The sequence below is a fragment of the Bremia lactucae genome, linkage group LG13 (assembly GCF_004359215.1).
Source record: "Bremia lactucae strain SF5 linkage group LG13, whole genome shotgun sequence".
Classification (NCBI taxonomy): domain Eukaryota; phylum Oomycota; class Peronosporomycetes; order Peronosporales; family Peronosporaceae; genus Bremia; species Bremia lactucae.
In genome coordinates this window covers 2,006,765-2,024,810 of record NC_090622.1, presented here as the reverse complement: position 1 = coordinate 2,024,810, position 18,046 = coordinate 2,006,765, and the positions used below count along the sequence as shown (strand labels likewise).

At 46.0% G+C, this 18,046-nt stretch overlaps 2 protein-coding genes across 2 annotated transcripts; one reads left to right on the top strand and one right to left on the bottom strand.

The window, feature by feature from the left end:
• Positions 1–11,961: 11,961 nt before the first annotated feature.
• CCR75_000029 (uncharacterized protein) lies at positions 11,962–13,755 on the top strand (the record flags this gene model as incomplete). Its single annotated transcript, XM_067958137.1, has 1 exon — positions 11,962–13,755. One exon carries the CDS (start codon positions 11,962–11,964, stop codon positions 13,753–13,755), a length of 1,794 nt encoding a protein of 597 aa, XP_067823613.1.
• A 219-nt stretch (positions 13,756–13,974) lies between these two features.
• On the bottom strand, positions 13,975–14,775 carry CCR75_000030 (uncharacterized protein; the record flags this gene model as incomplete). The annotated part of the gene is made up of 1 exon (XM_067958138.1): positions 13,975–14,775. The coding sequence occupies one exon, from the start codon at positions 14,773–14,775 to the stop codon at positions 13,975–13,977; it is 801 nt and encodes a 266-aa protein (XP_067823354.1).
• Positions 14,776–18,046: the final 3,271 nt, after the last annotated feature.

The following is an 18,046-nucleotide window of genomic DNA, read 5'->3' as shown; positions in this document are numbered from 1 at the left end:
GACGCTTCAGATTCTCCGCGCGTCGTGGTTCCTCATGATAAAGATTTGAAGCACTAAATCCCGAATGAGGTACACGAAACTGTCCTTGGTGGTCGTCTCCGTAGAGAAATGACCTACAGCTCTGCAAGCCATATTTATTTGGAGGCCCAAACTTTATGAATGGGTCAGCGCATATGTTCGCACATGCGAAACTTGCCAGCGGTTTAAACTCTCGGCGCATACTGCTGCGCCACTGGCGAGTCGTCCTGTCCCCATAGGTTGCTGGGAGTCTATTAGTATGGATTTTGTTTTTGGACTACCGAAAGACTCAGCCGGTAAATCCGGTATAGTGGTCTTTGTTGACTGTTTGAGCAAAATGGCTCGCTTAGCGGATCGTGCCGGATTCCATTGATGGAGAGGGTACAGCTAAGCTTTTTATCGATCGCGTGTTTTGACAACATAATTTGCCAGTCGCAATTGTCTCTGATCAAGACCCCCGGTAAATTCTTGAAATCAATTTACCGAGTGCTTGACACCAGATCGGATATGTCCACTGAGGCCCATCCGCAGACCGATGGTCAAATTGAACGTGTCAATCGCGTCATTGAAGACGTTTTACGCAGCGTGTGTGCTCAGACACCAAAGCGCTGCAGCTCAATGCTCCCAGTGGTGGAGTTTGCGTTAAATAACGCTGTTCATGCCTCTACAGGCTATACTCCGTTCTATGTAAACGTTCTTACCCACCCGCGCGTTCCATTAACGATACCACTACGTGGTTCAGGGCTTGGAGAGGGAGAATTAGCCAATAGGCTTGCTGATATCAGCCCTGTTACCGTTCGGAAACAAGTAAGCAAGTTTTTTCGACGCGATTTAGTGTCTTAGACATGTAAGGGATACAATGGCTGATAGCCAAGACAAAAAAAAAAACAAGCAGATGTCAAAAGCAAAAGCTGTAGTAATTCCTATATGGTCGGAGACAGAGTATTAACGCTTAAGAACTACCTACCAAACCTACCAACTTGGTTTCCGCGGTCTTCTAGACCAAATTGCCCGCTTTATTGGAACATTTACGGCCGTGGCCAAGAAGGGCCTAGTTTATACGCTAAACCTTTCTAGCAAGCTGCGTACACACCCAGTGTTCTACGTTGGCTTTCTTAAGCCATATCGGGGCCCCTCCCACGTGGTCTTGAAGGCGCTTGCGCCGAGACAGGCGGTTGTGCCGCAGATTGCTGTATCCTCACCAGGATGTCCACCTGGCCCTCTAAACGAGGCTGCTGACGCTTTAGCGTCGAAAGACGGTCCCGAACAGCCTCAAAAGAGCTCTCAACCCAAACAAGGACCTCACAAAGAAGTTGCTCCTCGTGCCGTAGAGCATCAAATGCTTCCGCCGAAATTTTGGCCCCCTCCCGCGCTGCTTGATGCGCGGGGAAACCTTCAATTTTATGCGAAGAAACTTTTAAAGCGACGTCGTCGTGAGGGTCAATACCAGTATCTGGTGAACTGGCTAGGGTACCCCTCTTCTGAAAACTCTTGGGAGTTCGAGGTACCTCTTCGGCAAGATTGCCCGTAAGCCGTTGACGATTTTGAGCGCCAAGATCAGGGTCATCTCGCGTCAAACAACGCTTCCCACCACTAAACGTGAGATTAGGTGGATCTAAAGCCTCAGTGCGGCTTCGATCCTTGGTTGTACGGTCAAACGAAGCACTGAAATATTGGCTAGGCCTTTCTTCGTTTTGTGGCATAAATGCCGAGCGTAACTGGCCTTTGGCCTTAAGCTTAGCGAAATCAAAGCGAAGCTTCCGTTCGAAATGACTAGCAGCTACATCCGCAGACTCTCTAATATTTCAAATGTTGCGGAAGCGGCAGGCCCGGTGGACCCAGTTCTCAAATGAGACTTCGTTATCACTTATTGTTTTGTTTGGAAACAAAACAATCGAAATTTACCTCATTGAGGTCACCGAAGCCCAACGGGCTTATTCACGTAAACGCGTCAGATACTGACTCCGCGTTATCACCTTTGGCGTAAGGTGTCGCTCATGAAGAGCGTCACCAGCAGCGATCTCCGGCGTCCTCGCCGTGTCACTGGAGCTCCAGATGGCCAAACTGTGACCCGTGATCTCTTTGAGAATTCCCACATCGTCGAGGAAGGTGCTCAGAGTCTGCAACTCACGCTTGATTGTTATGAAACAAAGGAAAGAGAAACACAACCGAACGGTTAGCTTTTTAGGATAACCTCGAAGAGGAAATGAAGCGAATGTTGTCACTCGGAGGGTGATTTGGGGCACACATCTTTTGGAGAACCGTTGTTGTGGTACTATTACCATATGGGTAATGTATTCTATTCTAAAATAAATGATTACTTAAATCCCATTTATTCTGGGTAGAAAATGTAATCGCCGCCAGATATGAATCTGGCGGCCGAAATCTATTTTATCTAGCTAGGATAAGGTTTTTAGATTAAATATTTAAATAAAGTGTAGTTCTCCTTTTGATGATAAAGCGTTAAGTGCTTTCCTAGGCCGAAATCTATTTTATCTAGCTAGGATAAGGTTTTTAGATTAAATATTTAAATAAAGTGTAGTTCTCCTTTTGATGTTAAAGCGTTAAGTGCTTTCCTTAGGCTTGCTCATTGATCTGTAGAGATAGAAGCCTTTCTAAGGTATATGATTCTGATCACTAGTTGCTACTTTGTTCTAAGAACCCCTATTCCCTCGAACTACGATTCATTAAGCTTCAATTGCCTGTACGACTCCTCGATTTGTTGAGCCTATTATTTCTATACAGCACAGAGGCTCGATGAGTCTAAAGTCTTCCTCTGACTTTAGGAGTGAGGTAGCTCCGTTACAGCGCTGTTAGATCTTTATTTGCATTTTTAAATTGAAGTTGGAGACACTTTACAGATAGGATTTCTTAGGATTATTGTCTTTGGTGGTTACTTAAGGTACTTGATAGTTAGGTCTTATAAGGTTCTTAAGTTGTTTAAGTTCTAGGGTGAGGGCAAGTGCGTGCAGGTACTACAATGATGCCTTGTTAACCTCGGTTCTTGCAGTGATCTTTCCACATATTTAAAGGCAGAAGGATTCGGCTGTAGTCATAAAATTTATCAGGTGTGAGGTGCATTTACCGAAAATCTGAGGTACATATACCGGCACCCTTAATCGACCGCGCATTGTTTCCTGGGTTACCTTAAATGCGACTTCTGAGTTATGTAGCAGCCAAGAACAGGGGCTATTTTCTTTGTTTAAAATGTTAAAGTGATATTTCATTTAATGCCCCTCTTTTAAAAAGAAACTCTTAATCTGCCCCTCTTTCCCATACATAACATTGACCAGCCATAACAACATATTCAAAACTTTCAAATCATTTACCGAACAGGCACAATGACAAATAAAGTTAGTAAATCTTCAAATTACACATATTTTATATTTTTAGCTTGCAACATGTCATTTCTCGCGGCTCTGAGGACAATGTCTCACGAATGCTGCATCCTCAACCGACTGCCATGATAACAAGCGCTTCCTTGTGAATCCTTCAAGTCTCTCGTGTCCATTTAACTCTTGCAATACCTGCGCCGCTATACATTGCAAAGGTCTGCATTTCCAACTGTCGGAGATCTCGAGTTTGTTGAAGTCTGGTCGATTATAGGCACTTGTCGACGACCATCGGAAAATAGCGCGTCATCAATGGAGTCGTGTGACGAGGACAACAAAGTTCACAATCCTCGCATCACGGCGGCCTTGTATCGCGAAGAGCTTGGACACTGTTGTCGTTGGTTCTTCGATCCAGAATTCTTGTAGGCAAAGCTCAGATTGATGCCACAAAAGAGCAAAAATGACGTAAGAATTTCACTGAAGACCGCCAAAAGCCGAAGTCACGTGTTCAATCGCAGTGCCATCAAATTTATACAACACCATGAGTCGATTCAGTTTGGCAATACTAGCAGCATTTGACGGCTTTATGCAGTAGGTTTCAGTGCTTGGACAAAACAAACCGTGCTCTGTCATTCCGATGCAAAAATTCGACAGCTGAATCACGTGCCATGCGATAATCCCGCACAACTTTTATCGGAATTGAGCCGAGCATATTATGATTTTTTTTAAGAAATAGGGGTAGATTACGAATTCCAAGTCAAAAAAGGGATATTTTAATAAATTTATCATCTTTCAATGATGGCCACAGAGGTCATGACACCATGGATCTAAATTGCTTTAAAGGTTGTCTTTATTAACAGTATAGACGAGGACTAATCAATTTACCTTGTTTAGTCTAAATTTGAACTAAGTATTGTGTCTATTTTTTATGTTTACTTGTTTTGAAAGGAAAGGTCACCGACAGGATGGTGTCAACACGCGCAACACCATGAGCGGACGCGGCCTCTCCTTTGACTTGTTCGCTTCCCTACCATGCTGGTAGTGCGTCGGCGACCCCATGGTGTTCACCAGATGGGGACGATGGTCGTGCTGGCACTCACCGCGCCAGTCGCCAGTAGATTGAGAGTTTCTTTTCAAAAGAGGGGCATTAAATAAAATATTACTTTAAAAAAAAAATTAAAACAAACAAAATAGCTCCTGTTCTTGGCTGCTACATAACCCAGAAGTCGCATTTAAGGTAACCCAGGAAACAATGTGCGTTTGATTGCCACGTTTAAGTTTCGAAGCATTTCCGTTATTCCATGGCCCAATGATGGTGATAAATTCAGCTGAATTCAGACCTCTTGGAATACTGAATGCGTCAAATATTGGTGGCTGTGGGTCCTGAAGCTGGGGACAGCTGCTGAATTCAGACCTCTTGGAATACTGAATGCGTCAAATATTGGTGGCTGTGGGTCCCAAAGCTGATCACAGCTGCTGAATTCAGACCTCTTGGAATACTGAATGCGTCAAATATTGGTGGCTGTGGGTCCCGAAGCTGGGGACAGCTGCACCATTATTGAAATGGCCGACAAGATGTGCAAGCTGACATGGGCGAGGTGCCCAACAAGAGTATCTTCATCCCGGTATGCGAGCACTGGCAATTTCACAATGACTTACCATGATGCTCGAGAATGTTGGTTGCGCACGGAGTCGCTGTAATGCGTCTCGTAGCACTTCCTGCTCGTCTGATGTGTTCTGACGTCGCTGGAAGTACCGAATATGCGCTGCAAACGTTGTTAGCACCACTTGCAATGCAGGCATCGTCGGTGTTGGCTGACGCCCTTCGAAAAAGCATCGATTGTGGTCTGGCCAGATGAAAAGTGGAGCGCCACCGCCCGGTGAACGTGTCAGCAATGACGCCTCCCACCCCCTTTTATTCGTCACAGACACGCAAATTCCGTGCGAGAGCAATGTCGAGGCAGACGGGCCGATGTGTATAAAATTGTGCCATCATATCGAGCACTTGCAGCCATAATCTTGTTCCAAGCGTACATTTAAAGAATACGTGCTACTTAGTCTCGATCGTGTCGCATCCAGCACGAACACGATGGCGAATGCGGGGGGTGAGACGCTTCTAGAAAGCAGAATCTAGAGCGCACAGGCAGGAGTCGAAGCGCAAGACGGAGCTGCAGGTATTCAGTTACTGGTAGCAGGATCTTGCACAAATGCTTTTTATATTGCACGACTGGTCTTCCCGCACAGCCTCGAGTGTATAGTTATTGAGTGTGATTTCGACGGCGGCGAAGGTGTCCACACCACTTGGACCAGAGCAGCACGTGCTATCGCAGGATCTAAGCAGATATTGGCACCACTTGTACATCCAGGTGCGGTAGGTTTTGTATTCTGGGTGCGTGGTATGTAGCAGAAAGTCTTTTGCGTTCAGGTGCTCCACTGTCTGCGTTGCTTCTCGGTACAACTTTCGGAGCCACTTAGCTTTTTGTCCAGGCGCCGTGGAAGCAAGGGTAAAGTCGATGTGTCGTTTCACAATGTCTTGCTGTTCTAGCCACGCACAGCCGTCCTGAACGAAGGCAGCTACTATTCGTACGACGAAGACTCTCGACAAGTGTAATTGAAAGCTGCGGAGCGGTTCGGGAGCCATCCAAATACATCTTCGATGTGCGGATCTGTTAAACGTTCTTGGAGTCTTCTCGTAGCGCAGTTTGGCATCTGAATTGAACCAGATCGGCTGTTGGAGACCATAACGCGTGATCATCTGGGGAAAATTCATGCCACATCACCTCTCAGCGATTCTTGTACCACCAGATTCATGTCACTTTCCACCATGACGAAGTGAGACTCCACATGATCATGCTACCATGGCAAGTGGGGAGATCAAAAGGAAGTCCACGGCTTGACGAAGTGAGACTCCACATGATCATGCTACCATGGCAAGTGGGGAGATTATAAGGAAGTCCACGGCTTGTCGTCTCCTATAATGAGGGAGTATTAATGTCAGTAACTCTGTATCGGGCTAAAGTTGCCCTAATGTTACACAGTCCCCGTAAAGTACATTTGGTGTACTTAAGGGGACGGTCAATTACTAAATAATAGTAATTAGACCCAGCACTCGGGTGTGGTGCATATTTGCGATCAACCGTTGTGGATGTGATGCACATAGGTGCATTCACATTAGGAGGGATGACGGCTAGCGTCATCCGTTACGCCAGGTATCTAGAAAGATATGCTCGCAATACATATTAAGTGTTATCTATAGAGATGACATTTAATTGGTAAAAATAGGTATTTATATTTAATTCTATTAACTACAAATAAGTCTGAAAACTACTATCACTTGGTAAGTGCGCACGAGGGGACGGATTACCGCACCCGTGACGACACAACCAGAGTTGTTAGTGTGTTGGGTGAGGTCGCTTACTCGCCCACCACAACTACCCAACTGCACGCAAGAGAAGCAGGTTAACCGCTTCCTCGCTGTCCTAGGGTGTGTGTGTAAGTAGAGCGTGGCCGCATTACGACGTGCCCGCCTACACTTGGTAGCACTTGAAATTCTTCCCACGACCCGCATCTCTGCGTGTGTACGTGAGGATCAGCCTAAATATTGATTAAGCTCATTTTCCCCACCTAAAGGACACAATACGGTGGCATGTACAATGCGCTCGACTTAGTGGAGCTAGCGACATCTTGCTTACAGCGATAAGTAATCCAAGGGGCATGCCGTGGAAGCGGTTTGTTGTGCAATAAGGGCTTTCCAATGCTCCGGCTACTTTTAAACGTCTAGTGACGCAACTGTTCCGCGTTCATCGAGGCTATGCACAAATTTACTTTGACGGCATTTTCGTCCATCGGAGAACATGGATGATGGGATGTGGAGAACCACATTACCCATTGACGAGCTGCGCTCGAGTACTTGCGCACAAATAAGTTGTATGCCAACGCCTCTAAATACATCTTTGTTGCAGAAGAAATTCCATTTCCAGGCTGCTGCATTTGGAAGTGCGGTCTTAGAGCAGATCCCCCCAAAGTGAAATCCATAGTCGATTGGCAGTTTACTAAAATCCAAAAAGACTTACGTAAGGGGCTAGTCCTAGCCAACTTCTTGCACAAGAATAGCAAAGAATATGCTGATACGGCTCGGCCATATTTCAGCCTTCTTAAGGGATAAATATTGGTGCTGGACAACCATCGAAAATTATGATTTTGAAGCAGTTAAAACCAGCCTGATTCATGCTCCGATTTGTTTGCTCTGTCAAATCCTAATCGGCATTTCAGTGTCGTTTATGACGCATCTGGTTCTGCCATAGGCAGTGCTCTGTTGAAATTATATGAAGATGGACGGGAACGCGTAATTACGTTCGAGTCTAAGCGGCTAAACCTGCAGAAAAGAGCTATTCTGTTCACGGCGAAGAGCTACTTGCTATGAAGTATGCACTTGTCAAATTTAGAGTATATCTGCTTAGCTCTAAGCCTTTTGTAATCTATACAGATCATGCGTCTTTTTGCACCGCGACTAAGTCGCCTCATCTCTCACAGAGATTGGCTCTATGGCTTCATTTTCTTCGCCGAATACAACTTCGTAGTAAAGTATAATCAGAGTAAGCAAAATGCTTTAGGGTTGATGATAAGAATTTTTTCTACTATTCAATTGATGCCGCAGATTTTCCGCGCGTCAGCGTTCCTCACGATGATGAAATTAAGCATCGATTCATTTATGAGGCAATTGATACTGTTTTAGGGATCATCTCGGTCGAGCTTAGACCTACGGCTCCATTAGCCAGAGTTATTGGTGGCTCAAACTTTATAAATGGGCCAGCGCGTATGCAACACTTCTCAGCGGTAAAACCTCTGCCTACCGAAGTATTTGGTCGGCAACACTAGCATCGCTGTCTTTGTTGACCGTTTAAGCAAAATTGCCCAGTTAGCGGCGGTATCGGATAGTATTGATGGTGAAGTTACAGCAAGGCTATTCATTGATAGAGTGTTTCGAAACACGTGTTGCCAGTGGCAATTGTCTCCGATAGATACCCCAATTCACAGGTACATTCTGGAAGTCGATCTTCCGAGGCCTTGGCACCGTATTGAAAATTTCCACGGCGGATCATTCGCAGACCGATGGTCCAACAGAGTTTATTGATCTCATCGTTGAAGACGTTTTGTGCAGCGTTTGCGTTGTGACACCAAAGCGCTGGGAGCACCATATGCCCAATTGTGGAGTTTTTATTGAATAACGCTCTGCCCGCCTCTACAGGCTATACTCCGTTCTTTGTGAACGGCCTCACACACCCACTCGTTCCATTAACGCTACCAATACGTGATTCTGGGCTTTGTGGAGGAAGAATAGCCGATGGGTTGCTGATATTAGCCCTGATACGGTTAAGAAACAAATAAGCGAGTTTCTCGCAACGCGATTGAACGTCTTACGACATTTGCGAGGTTCAATGACGGATAGCCAAGCCAAACCAAAAGAACAAGCGGGTGCTAAAGGCAGAAACTGTATTTATTCGTATAAGGTCAGTGACCGAGTATTACTTAATGCTAATAATCTGCCTACTAACGTAGTATCTGCGGTCTTTAAACAAAATGCGTCCGCGCTTTATTGAACCATTTACAGTCGTGGCCAAGAAGATCCTAGCTTCCACGCTTAACTAATTACACAAGCTGCGTACACATTTAGGGTTCTATGTCGGCTTACTTAAGCCCAATGAGGACCGCTCTTATGTAGATTGAAGGAGCTCGCACGGAGTACATCGGCTGCGCCGCAGATTGCTGCATCATCATCGGGAGGTCCAGCCGGCTCTTTAAACGAGGTTGAAAACGCTCCAACGTCAACAGACGATCTTGGACATTACCAAGGATACTATCCGTCCGAGCAAGATTCTCAGGTAGAAGTTGCACCACGTGCCTTCACGCCAACACAGACGCCGCCTATATTCCGGCCTCCTCCTGCGTTGTACAACGAGCAGGGTAACATTCAATTACACGTAAGAGAAAAATCCTAAAGCGACGTCGCCGTAACGGTCATAAACGGTATCTGGGGTAGTGATTTGGGTACCCTCCATCGGAAAACTCGTGGGATATTCCTTTTCGGCAAGATTGCCGGTACGCCGTTGACATTTTTGAGCGCCGCACTCAGGGTCAACTTGCGTCAATCGACGCTTCCCACCAATAGAGGTGGGAATGGATGGATCTTCTGTCTCAAGGTGGCTGTGATCCACGGTTGCGTGAGCAACCGAAGCACGAGATCCTGGCTGGGGTGCAAATCGTACTGTGGTCGATACACCGCGCTTAATTCGTTCTATGCTCTTAACTTTGCAAAATCATTTTCGTTCCAAACGAACGTCGGCCGCATCGACAGTCTCTAAGAGACCACATTTTCGTAAGGAAACGGCCCCGGAGCAACGATTTTACAAATGCTTCCTCGTTTTCGAATTCCAACTCGTTTGGATACAACGACCATAATCTCCCTTTTAAAGGCCACAGAGATACTACGTGCTAGACTTCGCAGACGTGCTGAATGCTGATGTGGCGTCATAATCACAGGGGTAAGCTATCGCTCATTTAGAGCAGTCGACTCGGCTAGCTCCTCTGGCGTAGTCGCCTTGGGTCAAAGAGGCTAGGTAAACTACGTATGACTCGCAACCTCTTGGAGGCACTCTTCGACACTGAGTGGTGTAAATCTATATTCACTATGAGCTTTTGCTTTCGCAAGGACCGCAGCCCGGCGACGAGCTTGCTCCTTTCTAAGGATAGCTGGTTCTTGCTCTTCATCGAGCGGCTTCGTAATTAATTGGCCTCAAACCCCGGTGTTCTGCTTACTGCGGTTAAAGTATCCGCTACACCACGTTCAAGAACGATTGGAAGCTTTACAAGATTCGTCTCACATGGTGCGTGCTTGTGTTGGGTTCCTCATCCTATTTCTCAGAGAATGTTGGCCTCAAAAGGCACCATCACTTCTTCATTCAGGAAAGAAGATACGGTTGGTGACCCTGGTTTGGGTATTCATAAGATATGAGGACGTAAGCAGAACCATATGATAAGCTGCTCCTTATACAACCTCAACGAGGTAATGTGCTCGAATGTCAACACTCGGTGTCAATAAGTCTGATAGGGGAGGGTGTAATGGGGTACACTTCGGTTGGTAAACCGCTTATGTGGTGCAATTCACATTATGAGTCAATTACCCTATTTTCTATTTAAAATAGGCATTAACCTATTTATAAAGGGTAATTGGTGTGGTCGCCACCAGATATCTATCTGGTGGCCGAAATGTTTATTAAGTGTAATAATGGAAAGGTTGTATCGATAAATTTACAAAAAGTCTAGTTCCTCTTTTGATTCTAAGGCTTGCGCAGCGATCAGCGTTAATAATAAGCCTTCCTAAGGTATATAGTCTGTAGGCGGGCACGTCTTAATGCGGCCACGCTCTACTTCGACACACACCCTAGCACGGCGAGGAAGCGGTAAAACAAGCTTCTCTTGTGTGCAGTGGAATAGTTGTGGTAGGCGCGTCAGCGACCTCACCCAACGCACTAAGTACTCTAGTAAAGTGTCGTCACGGGAGCGGTAATCCGGCTCATCGTGCGCACTTACCAAGTAGGAAGTGGTTTCTAGACTGATTTATATTTAATCGTATTAAATATAAATACTTACTTTTACCGATCAAAATGCCATCTCTATAGATAACACTTAATATGTATTGCGAGCATATCTTTCTCGATACCTCGCGTAACGGATGAAGCTAGGCGTCATCCCTCCTAAGGTGAATACACTCATGTGCATCACATACACAAGGGTTGGTCACAAATGTGAACCACGCCCGAGTTCTGGGTCTAATTACTTTAACTTAGTAATTGGCCATCCTCTTAACTACACTAAGTGTGCTTAACGGGACTGTGTAACATTAAAGCAGCTTTAGCCCGTTACATTCTTAGCTCAAATGTAAGTGTTAAGTTTAAGAACTAAGATTTACTCATCAGGCCAACATCATGCTCGGCCTAGATTATAGTATAAAAAGTGACAGGTAGTATGATTATAAGAGGTGGAACGTTAAGCTTCTATCTTGATCAAATAGATAAATGTTTATCATAAGTTTAGATTGTAAATATTATAGTTTTGCGTGTTAAGTCGTCACTTTATAATCTGTCGGACCCCGAGTGCTTCTCATTTGAATTTCTAATTTGCCAAATGCCCTAAGTACAATTAGAACAAGAAATAGAGGTTCTCGTCGCGATCGCGTTTGATTTTTTCTCACATCAAACTGATACCACGCAGCCTTTTATCACGAGAGAAGCGCGTAGCGGCGACTTCTTGGTGTTTCAATGAAAGAAGCATTTTAATCTGCCCTCTTCGCAGTTTAAGAGCCCAGACATGACTCAATTTATTAGCAGGAGTTGCACACATGCATGTGCATGCACTACTGTGCAAACAATTAAAGTTTCTAAAATCCTTCGTTCCGAGGTTCTGATTTCATCAATGAATCAAATCCTGACGCCAATTTTTTGGAGGCACAGCTTATTTAAGCTTAAACTCGTGCTTGAATATGTGCAACATTTTTCCTCGACCTGAATGCAAATCATTTTATAATCGGCACCCACCGACCAAATCCGATAGCATGGAAAGTCTGTACGCGCTGGGTAACCCGACGACTGGCTTCCCAGACAACTCACGAGCTCGATCCACCGTAACCTCGTACGCGTCTCCTCCACCGCCTACGTATGCCTGCAACAATTTGCCCGACTACAGCAGCAGTGACGCCACGCTATCCCCCGCATCCGAAGGCGTACCGCCCACCCCGTCCACGGCCAATACTTACCACGATTGGGCGATATTAAGCGATTTGCTCTCGGACGATGCGCTAGCTGTGGATTCGCCCCCTTCCGTGATCCATTGTAGCCCCCACTCGGCTCCATTGATGCCGCAATTGCTTCAAGATGTTCAATTTCATCCCAACGCGTTCACACCCACGTCTCCAGTCACAGGATCCCTCCCGCCTCGCAATTGTACCGGAATGAATGCAAGTGGCGCAATGAAAGCAACCCACTCGGCTGGATTAAGTTGCTGTCCCAAAAAAATTGCCAAAGGACGAGAAGGTGGTCGCAAAGTCCCTACCGTGGGTTTGCGCAAAGAATTGCTGTCATTAGAAGAGCAAAAGAAGCAACGAAGACGTTCGCAAATCGCGTCAAGCGTGCAACGACATCGCGAGAAGAAAAAAAGCTTGATTCGATTGTTGCAGACGGAAATGGCGCGATTAATGCAACAAGTCGCGCAATTACGAGCAGATCGACGCGAAAATGGCCAGCTCGTTGCATACGAGGAAGAAGCGATGCGGCAACGACGCAAGCGGAAACAAACCGAGCTGACAAATGAACAATTAAAGCAGGCGCTGTTTCAGCAAATGGCTTTTGTAGGGGGCATGCGAGCATTGATGGGGAGCCACCACTTGTCGAGCTCAAAAACACTCGAGTTTCATGATTGGGTCCACTCGTATACGAAATTTGCCTTCCGAGATGCCTTGGCGCGTCGAAAAGAGTACGTATCCCATTTTTCCAAAAGCAAGACGGAATTGAGCATGAATATTGTGCTCAAAAATACGGAAATTGAGACACAAAAGTTACTAGCAACTGGCCAACTGTACATGGGAAAGGTTTCGATGTTGCACGACGGTACGCGGCAGGGGCAAGAGCTTACGGACGGACTCACGGATGTTATTATGCGCAATCTATTAGACAAGACACAGGCCGACGTGAATGGCGATGGACGAGTGATTAAGGAATTCACGTCGGTGTTTCTGTTCCCCGAGACGGCGCAGTGTTCGCTTGAAAAGTTACTTGATCTCGTCTTTGCAAGCATGCGGACAGTTGGTGTGTATTACCCAAATTCCGTATACCAATCCCGCGCTGTAGATGAAGTAACCAAGGTTGAAGCAGATGGCGTAACCCAGTCGTGTATTTACTACTCTAACCTTCTTGCGTCCATGGAGCCTGTGTTTGAGATTGTTGAGGATGATCACGAGATTAAAGTCGAGGCGCGAGTTATTACTCAAGAACAGCGCGGTCCTCACGGAGGGACAATCCTATGGGACTATGTGGATGACGATACGTTGCATCCCCTTCCATTGGATGCCACGACCCGTAAGACCATACGACGGAATGTGTGCGGGGGCATGGTTATCCGTCGAGAGCCGGGCACGAACATGTTCTCAGTGCGCCATACGTCTATGAAATCGTACAGTCCACTGCCCCCGGCTCACGACCGATCAGGCGGATCAGACGCCGAAGAAGTACGACGAGCTGTTACTCGCCGCATCGGGTTGCAAGCTTCCGAATGCGATCGCATGAAAGATCAATGCACGCGCCACGTTTATGAGACCATCACTCATCGCTTAACCTCTCTTCATGTAGCGTGAGATACATTACTATTTCACATGTCGCAATTTCGAAGCGTTTTTACATATGCAAGTGTTGAATTTCCGTAAACGCGGACTTGACTTTATTCTTTATTACGACGATCCCTCATGACAAATACCATGTAGACTGAAGCCAACTATTCTAAAACGAGTCCAATAAAAATTGGAAGGCCGCAAAAGCGTTGAATTGTTAAAATTAATACAAAAGTGAATCCGGCCTTAATTTATCAAAGCGACAACAATAGCAACACCCGCGACAGTGAATGCAAAAGCTACAGGAGAAGCGGCGCTGGTTGTCTGGTCGGCATCAGTGTCGCTCTTGGACGGCTGATCCGGTTCAACAGAGCCTGAATCTGAGGACGTCAGCGAGTACGAGTCGGCAATGCCCACACCGGCCGCGTTGCGCTCGGCCACTGTCTCCAGAATCTCTTGAGGACAAATGGCCGAGCAATTAAAGCGCTTGACATTCGCCAGCTGATTCTCCGCCGCATCGTTCTGAGCAATGCACGACATGCACGTGTGACAAATGGAAGCGGGTTGCGTGGCGGTCGTGTTGACTTCTTGCACGCAATGAATCTTTTCGGCACAGATAGGCCCTCCCTCCGTCGAAGTAGTAATGTACCCATACACATCAGCGCACTGGTTTTCGTTACTGCACTCGCCAAACTGCGCCACTGTGCCCGACGTGACGTTCGAGCTGACAGAATTTTGGCACATTTCGGCTTCGTCAGGTTTGCACTGGCATAGCTTCTTCTCCTTCCCATTCTGCCGTCCTTGCGATACGCACTCGAGCTCATAGCCGTTGAGATTCGCGCAATTGTCGTCGCATTCGAGGCTGAGAAATTGTAACACACACTTGTTCGGGTTGTATTCGGTATCCATGAAGACCGTCGTGCCTCCAGTCGCTTGGACCGTGTCACCGTTCGTGCCGACGGCCATTGCGAGATTGTTGCTACCGCTTCCTTGCGCCAGGGCGAGGGAGGCGCTAGTCGCGAACACAAAGAGCGACTTGAGGACCATTATCGCAAGTGCTTGGTAAATTGGAGAATGAAATGCTTATCGTGTGGTAGGGAGGGCTGATCCGGGTCTTTTTTCGTTAATCACATGTTATTCGAACCGACTTCCTAGGAGCTAAGACGAGAAAGTTCGATATAAAATTTGGGAACTTCCCGCATTGTTGTTGAGAAGATAAAGCTTAATTTCTTAGGGCTGGGGGTCTCCAGGTTCAAACAATGCACCCTGATCTTAATCTTGAGGCGACAAAATATCGCATGCGCATAGGGTCCAAGCTTTGTTTTCTTTAAGCAAAATTGTCAGATATTTACGTTTGACAAGAATGCCCCATTCAAAGGTATGCGGTCAAAACGTCAAATGCGACAATATATTATTTAGAGAGGGCTGATAAATTTGGTGCAATTCAAGGGAAGTTTGGTCATGAATTCCTGAAGCCATACATGCTACTTGCGAAAAGTAACAGGTCTCGTCTGCACTGAAGTGTGTGCATCTGAATTCTATTTCTACTGTCATGCCTCCAATCTGTCGTATCGCTTTGATTTGATGAATTAAGAGCCTTTTGAACCGGCTTGGGTATCGACTTTTTTATAGCCAGCGACGGAGCAAACTGAAAATATTGGTATTGCTCGCTGCCTTGTTAGTTGATGCAACTAAAGGATGAAGAGTTGGAGGTCTCAGCCAGCTTGGCACTAAAACTTGAAAACGTCGAAGACCTAATTGGTATGCAGCTTAAAGAAATATGGTTTAGGTGCGTGAGACAAAATTAAAAAATACCGATAGACAAATCAGAATAGTGCAGGTCAAAAAGCATTTGGAAGATGCTGCACAAAAGTGCATAACTTTCTAAAATAGCAGCTATAATCAGACGAGAACAAACAATCAGTCATATGTGAACTGTAATGAGGCACACATCGGTTGGAGAACCGTTGTTGTGACACGTTTACTTTATGAATAAAATACCCTTTTATCCTATTCAAAAATAGTTAGTTACTTAAATCCCATTTGTTATGGGTAACAAATGTGGTCGCCGCCAGATATAAATCTGGCGGCCGAAATCTATTTTTAAATTAGCTAGGGTTAGGTTTACAAAAAAATACATAAATAAACTGCAGTTCCCTTTTAATTTTCAAGCATTAAGTGCCTTTCTAGGACCAGAGGTTCTGCATGCAAGGCTTGAAGCCTTCATGCGATATGAATCCTCTCTGAGATCGGCCAGGTACAAGATCACCTTCGGCATCTATGCCAACCCGGTACATCTCTGTGCCTGATTATAAGCCGAAGGCTCGCCCTCTTGTTGTTAATGTAAAGACATTTGAGGGTAAAGAGGGCGAAAATCTCGCTTTTCGATGAGATAGATGCAGATGTCCATTGATTCCGCCTTAATCTTAACAGAACGACAAAAGGTGTATGACCATTTCCAAATCTGGAGGTAGAGCCATGGAGTGAGCATTTACGTGCAGCACGTCCATGAACGACGCTATTCCCTCATGGGCTTCGATGAAAGCATATAGAAGAGCACGTTTGCACCGCCTGATCGGGCTTTTCGCATGCGAGCACGGTTCATAGCGACTCGACAGGGTGAACGAACCCTAGAGGATTTTGTCCAGGAGTTAAGAACTCTCATTGCATCTATGCATCAAGACTCGGTGCAAAAAGCAATGGTTGTAGCGATCTTTATGGGGGGACTCAATGGGACGAAATTGTTCCGATCTCAACCTGTTACTTTCGACGAGGCAGTTGCCATAGCCCTACAGGCTGAGTTCGACTTTAAGGCTGCTCGCGTTAGCCCGCCTGTTAACCGAACAAGCTCTTCGAGCACATGGGTTCCGTCTGAATGAGGGGAACCAATTGATTTAATCCTTGTTGAGGAAGGAGAAGAGGCTCTTTAAGCTGTGGAACAGCATAAGACCATCCGTAGATGTTCCACGTGCGGAAGCACGAAGCATTTACGCTGCCTGCCCTCTTCAAAGTTCGCGTAAAGCTCGAAAGAGCTCCAACTCCGACCTATACCAGAGAACTGGTACGGTGCGAGAAAACGTCGATACCCAATAGGTGCGAGGCGCCCTACTGGGAAAGACCTAGGCTCTGTTGAACCTCTACGAGGTGAGAATAACCAGAGCCTAGCCCCAATTAGCTAGGTGCTTAATGGCACGGGGCGAGAGTACAAGCTTGGCTTGCTAGTCCTCAAGCGACTGTAAAGGGTTTTGATAAGCCGTGGTCAAATTTAATTGAGCGTCTTGCAATTATGCTCGACGCCTTTCCCTTGAAGGAAGTCAGCAATATGTTGAAGCACTTGAAGCGCATGAATGTGATACAATAATTGTTCGCTTAGCGACTGGGACTCGTGTCACTGATCCCAAAATTCCATTAAACGTAGGTATAAAGTTCTGGACTTTGACAGTATGGAACGCTGTCTCGTCCTTGATTTGGATTCAAGATATGATCTCATCCATGGTATGGCCTGGTTAAAACACCATGAGCCATGGATCGATTGGAGGTCTGAGACTTTAGGCGCCACGCGCAATGTTCCTAGCAAAGCTTTGTAGAGTCATGACCCACCTTTGCAAGGCAACAAAAGCGCTATTGGCGCAAATCATTTAATGAGTCCGTCAGTGTTTTTGACATGGAATATCTGAGTTATTAAACTCCAATGATGGAAACATTAATTCTGAGCCCGACTCAGTAGAAAGAAGTGGAACGTCACGTACTCCGTCGACTGATACTCGTTGTAATAACGATTCACTGAATAGCGAAAGCATTGTTGGCCTAAGGCAGAATCATCAAGGGTGCAATCAATATCTCTGAGATACGTGGAATGGCACCTCTAAGTCCACCGAGTATGGTCGGCCGAGGTGGCATCATACTGAGTGTCAGTGGTGACACTGTTGGCGGTTCGCCAGGACCTCAAGGGTGCAATATCCCTTTGATACGTGACGTAGGCGGGCACGTCGTAATGCGTCTACGCTCTACTTAGACACACACCCTAGCTTAGCAACCACACCCAACGCACTAAGTACATGAGCGGTAATATCCGGCTCCTTGTGCGCACTTACCAAGTAGAAAGTAGTTTTCAGACTGATTTATATATAATCGCATTAAATATAAATACCTATTTTACCAATCAAAACGTCATATCTATAGATAACGCTTAATATGTATTGCGAGCGTATCTTTATAGATACCTCGCGTAACTGATGACGCTAGCCGTCATCCCTCCTAATGTGAATGCACCCATGTGCATCACATCCACAAGGGTTGGTCTCAAATGTGCACCACA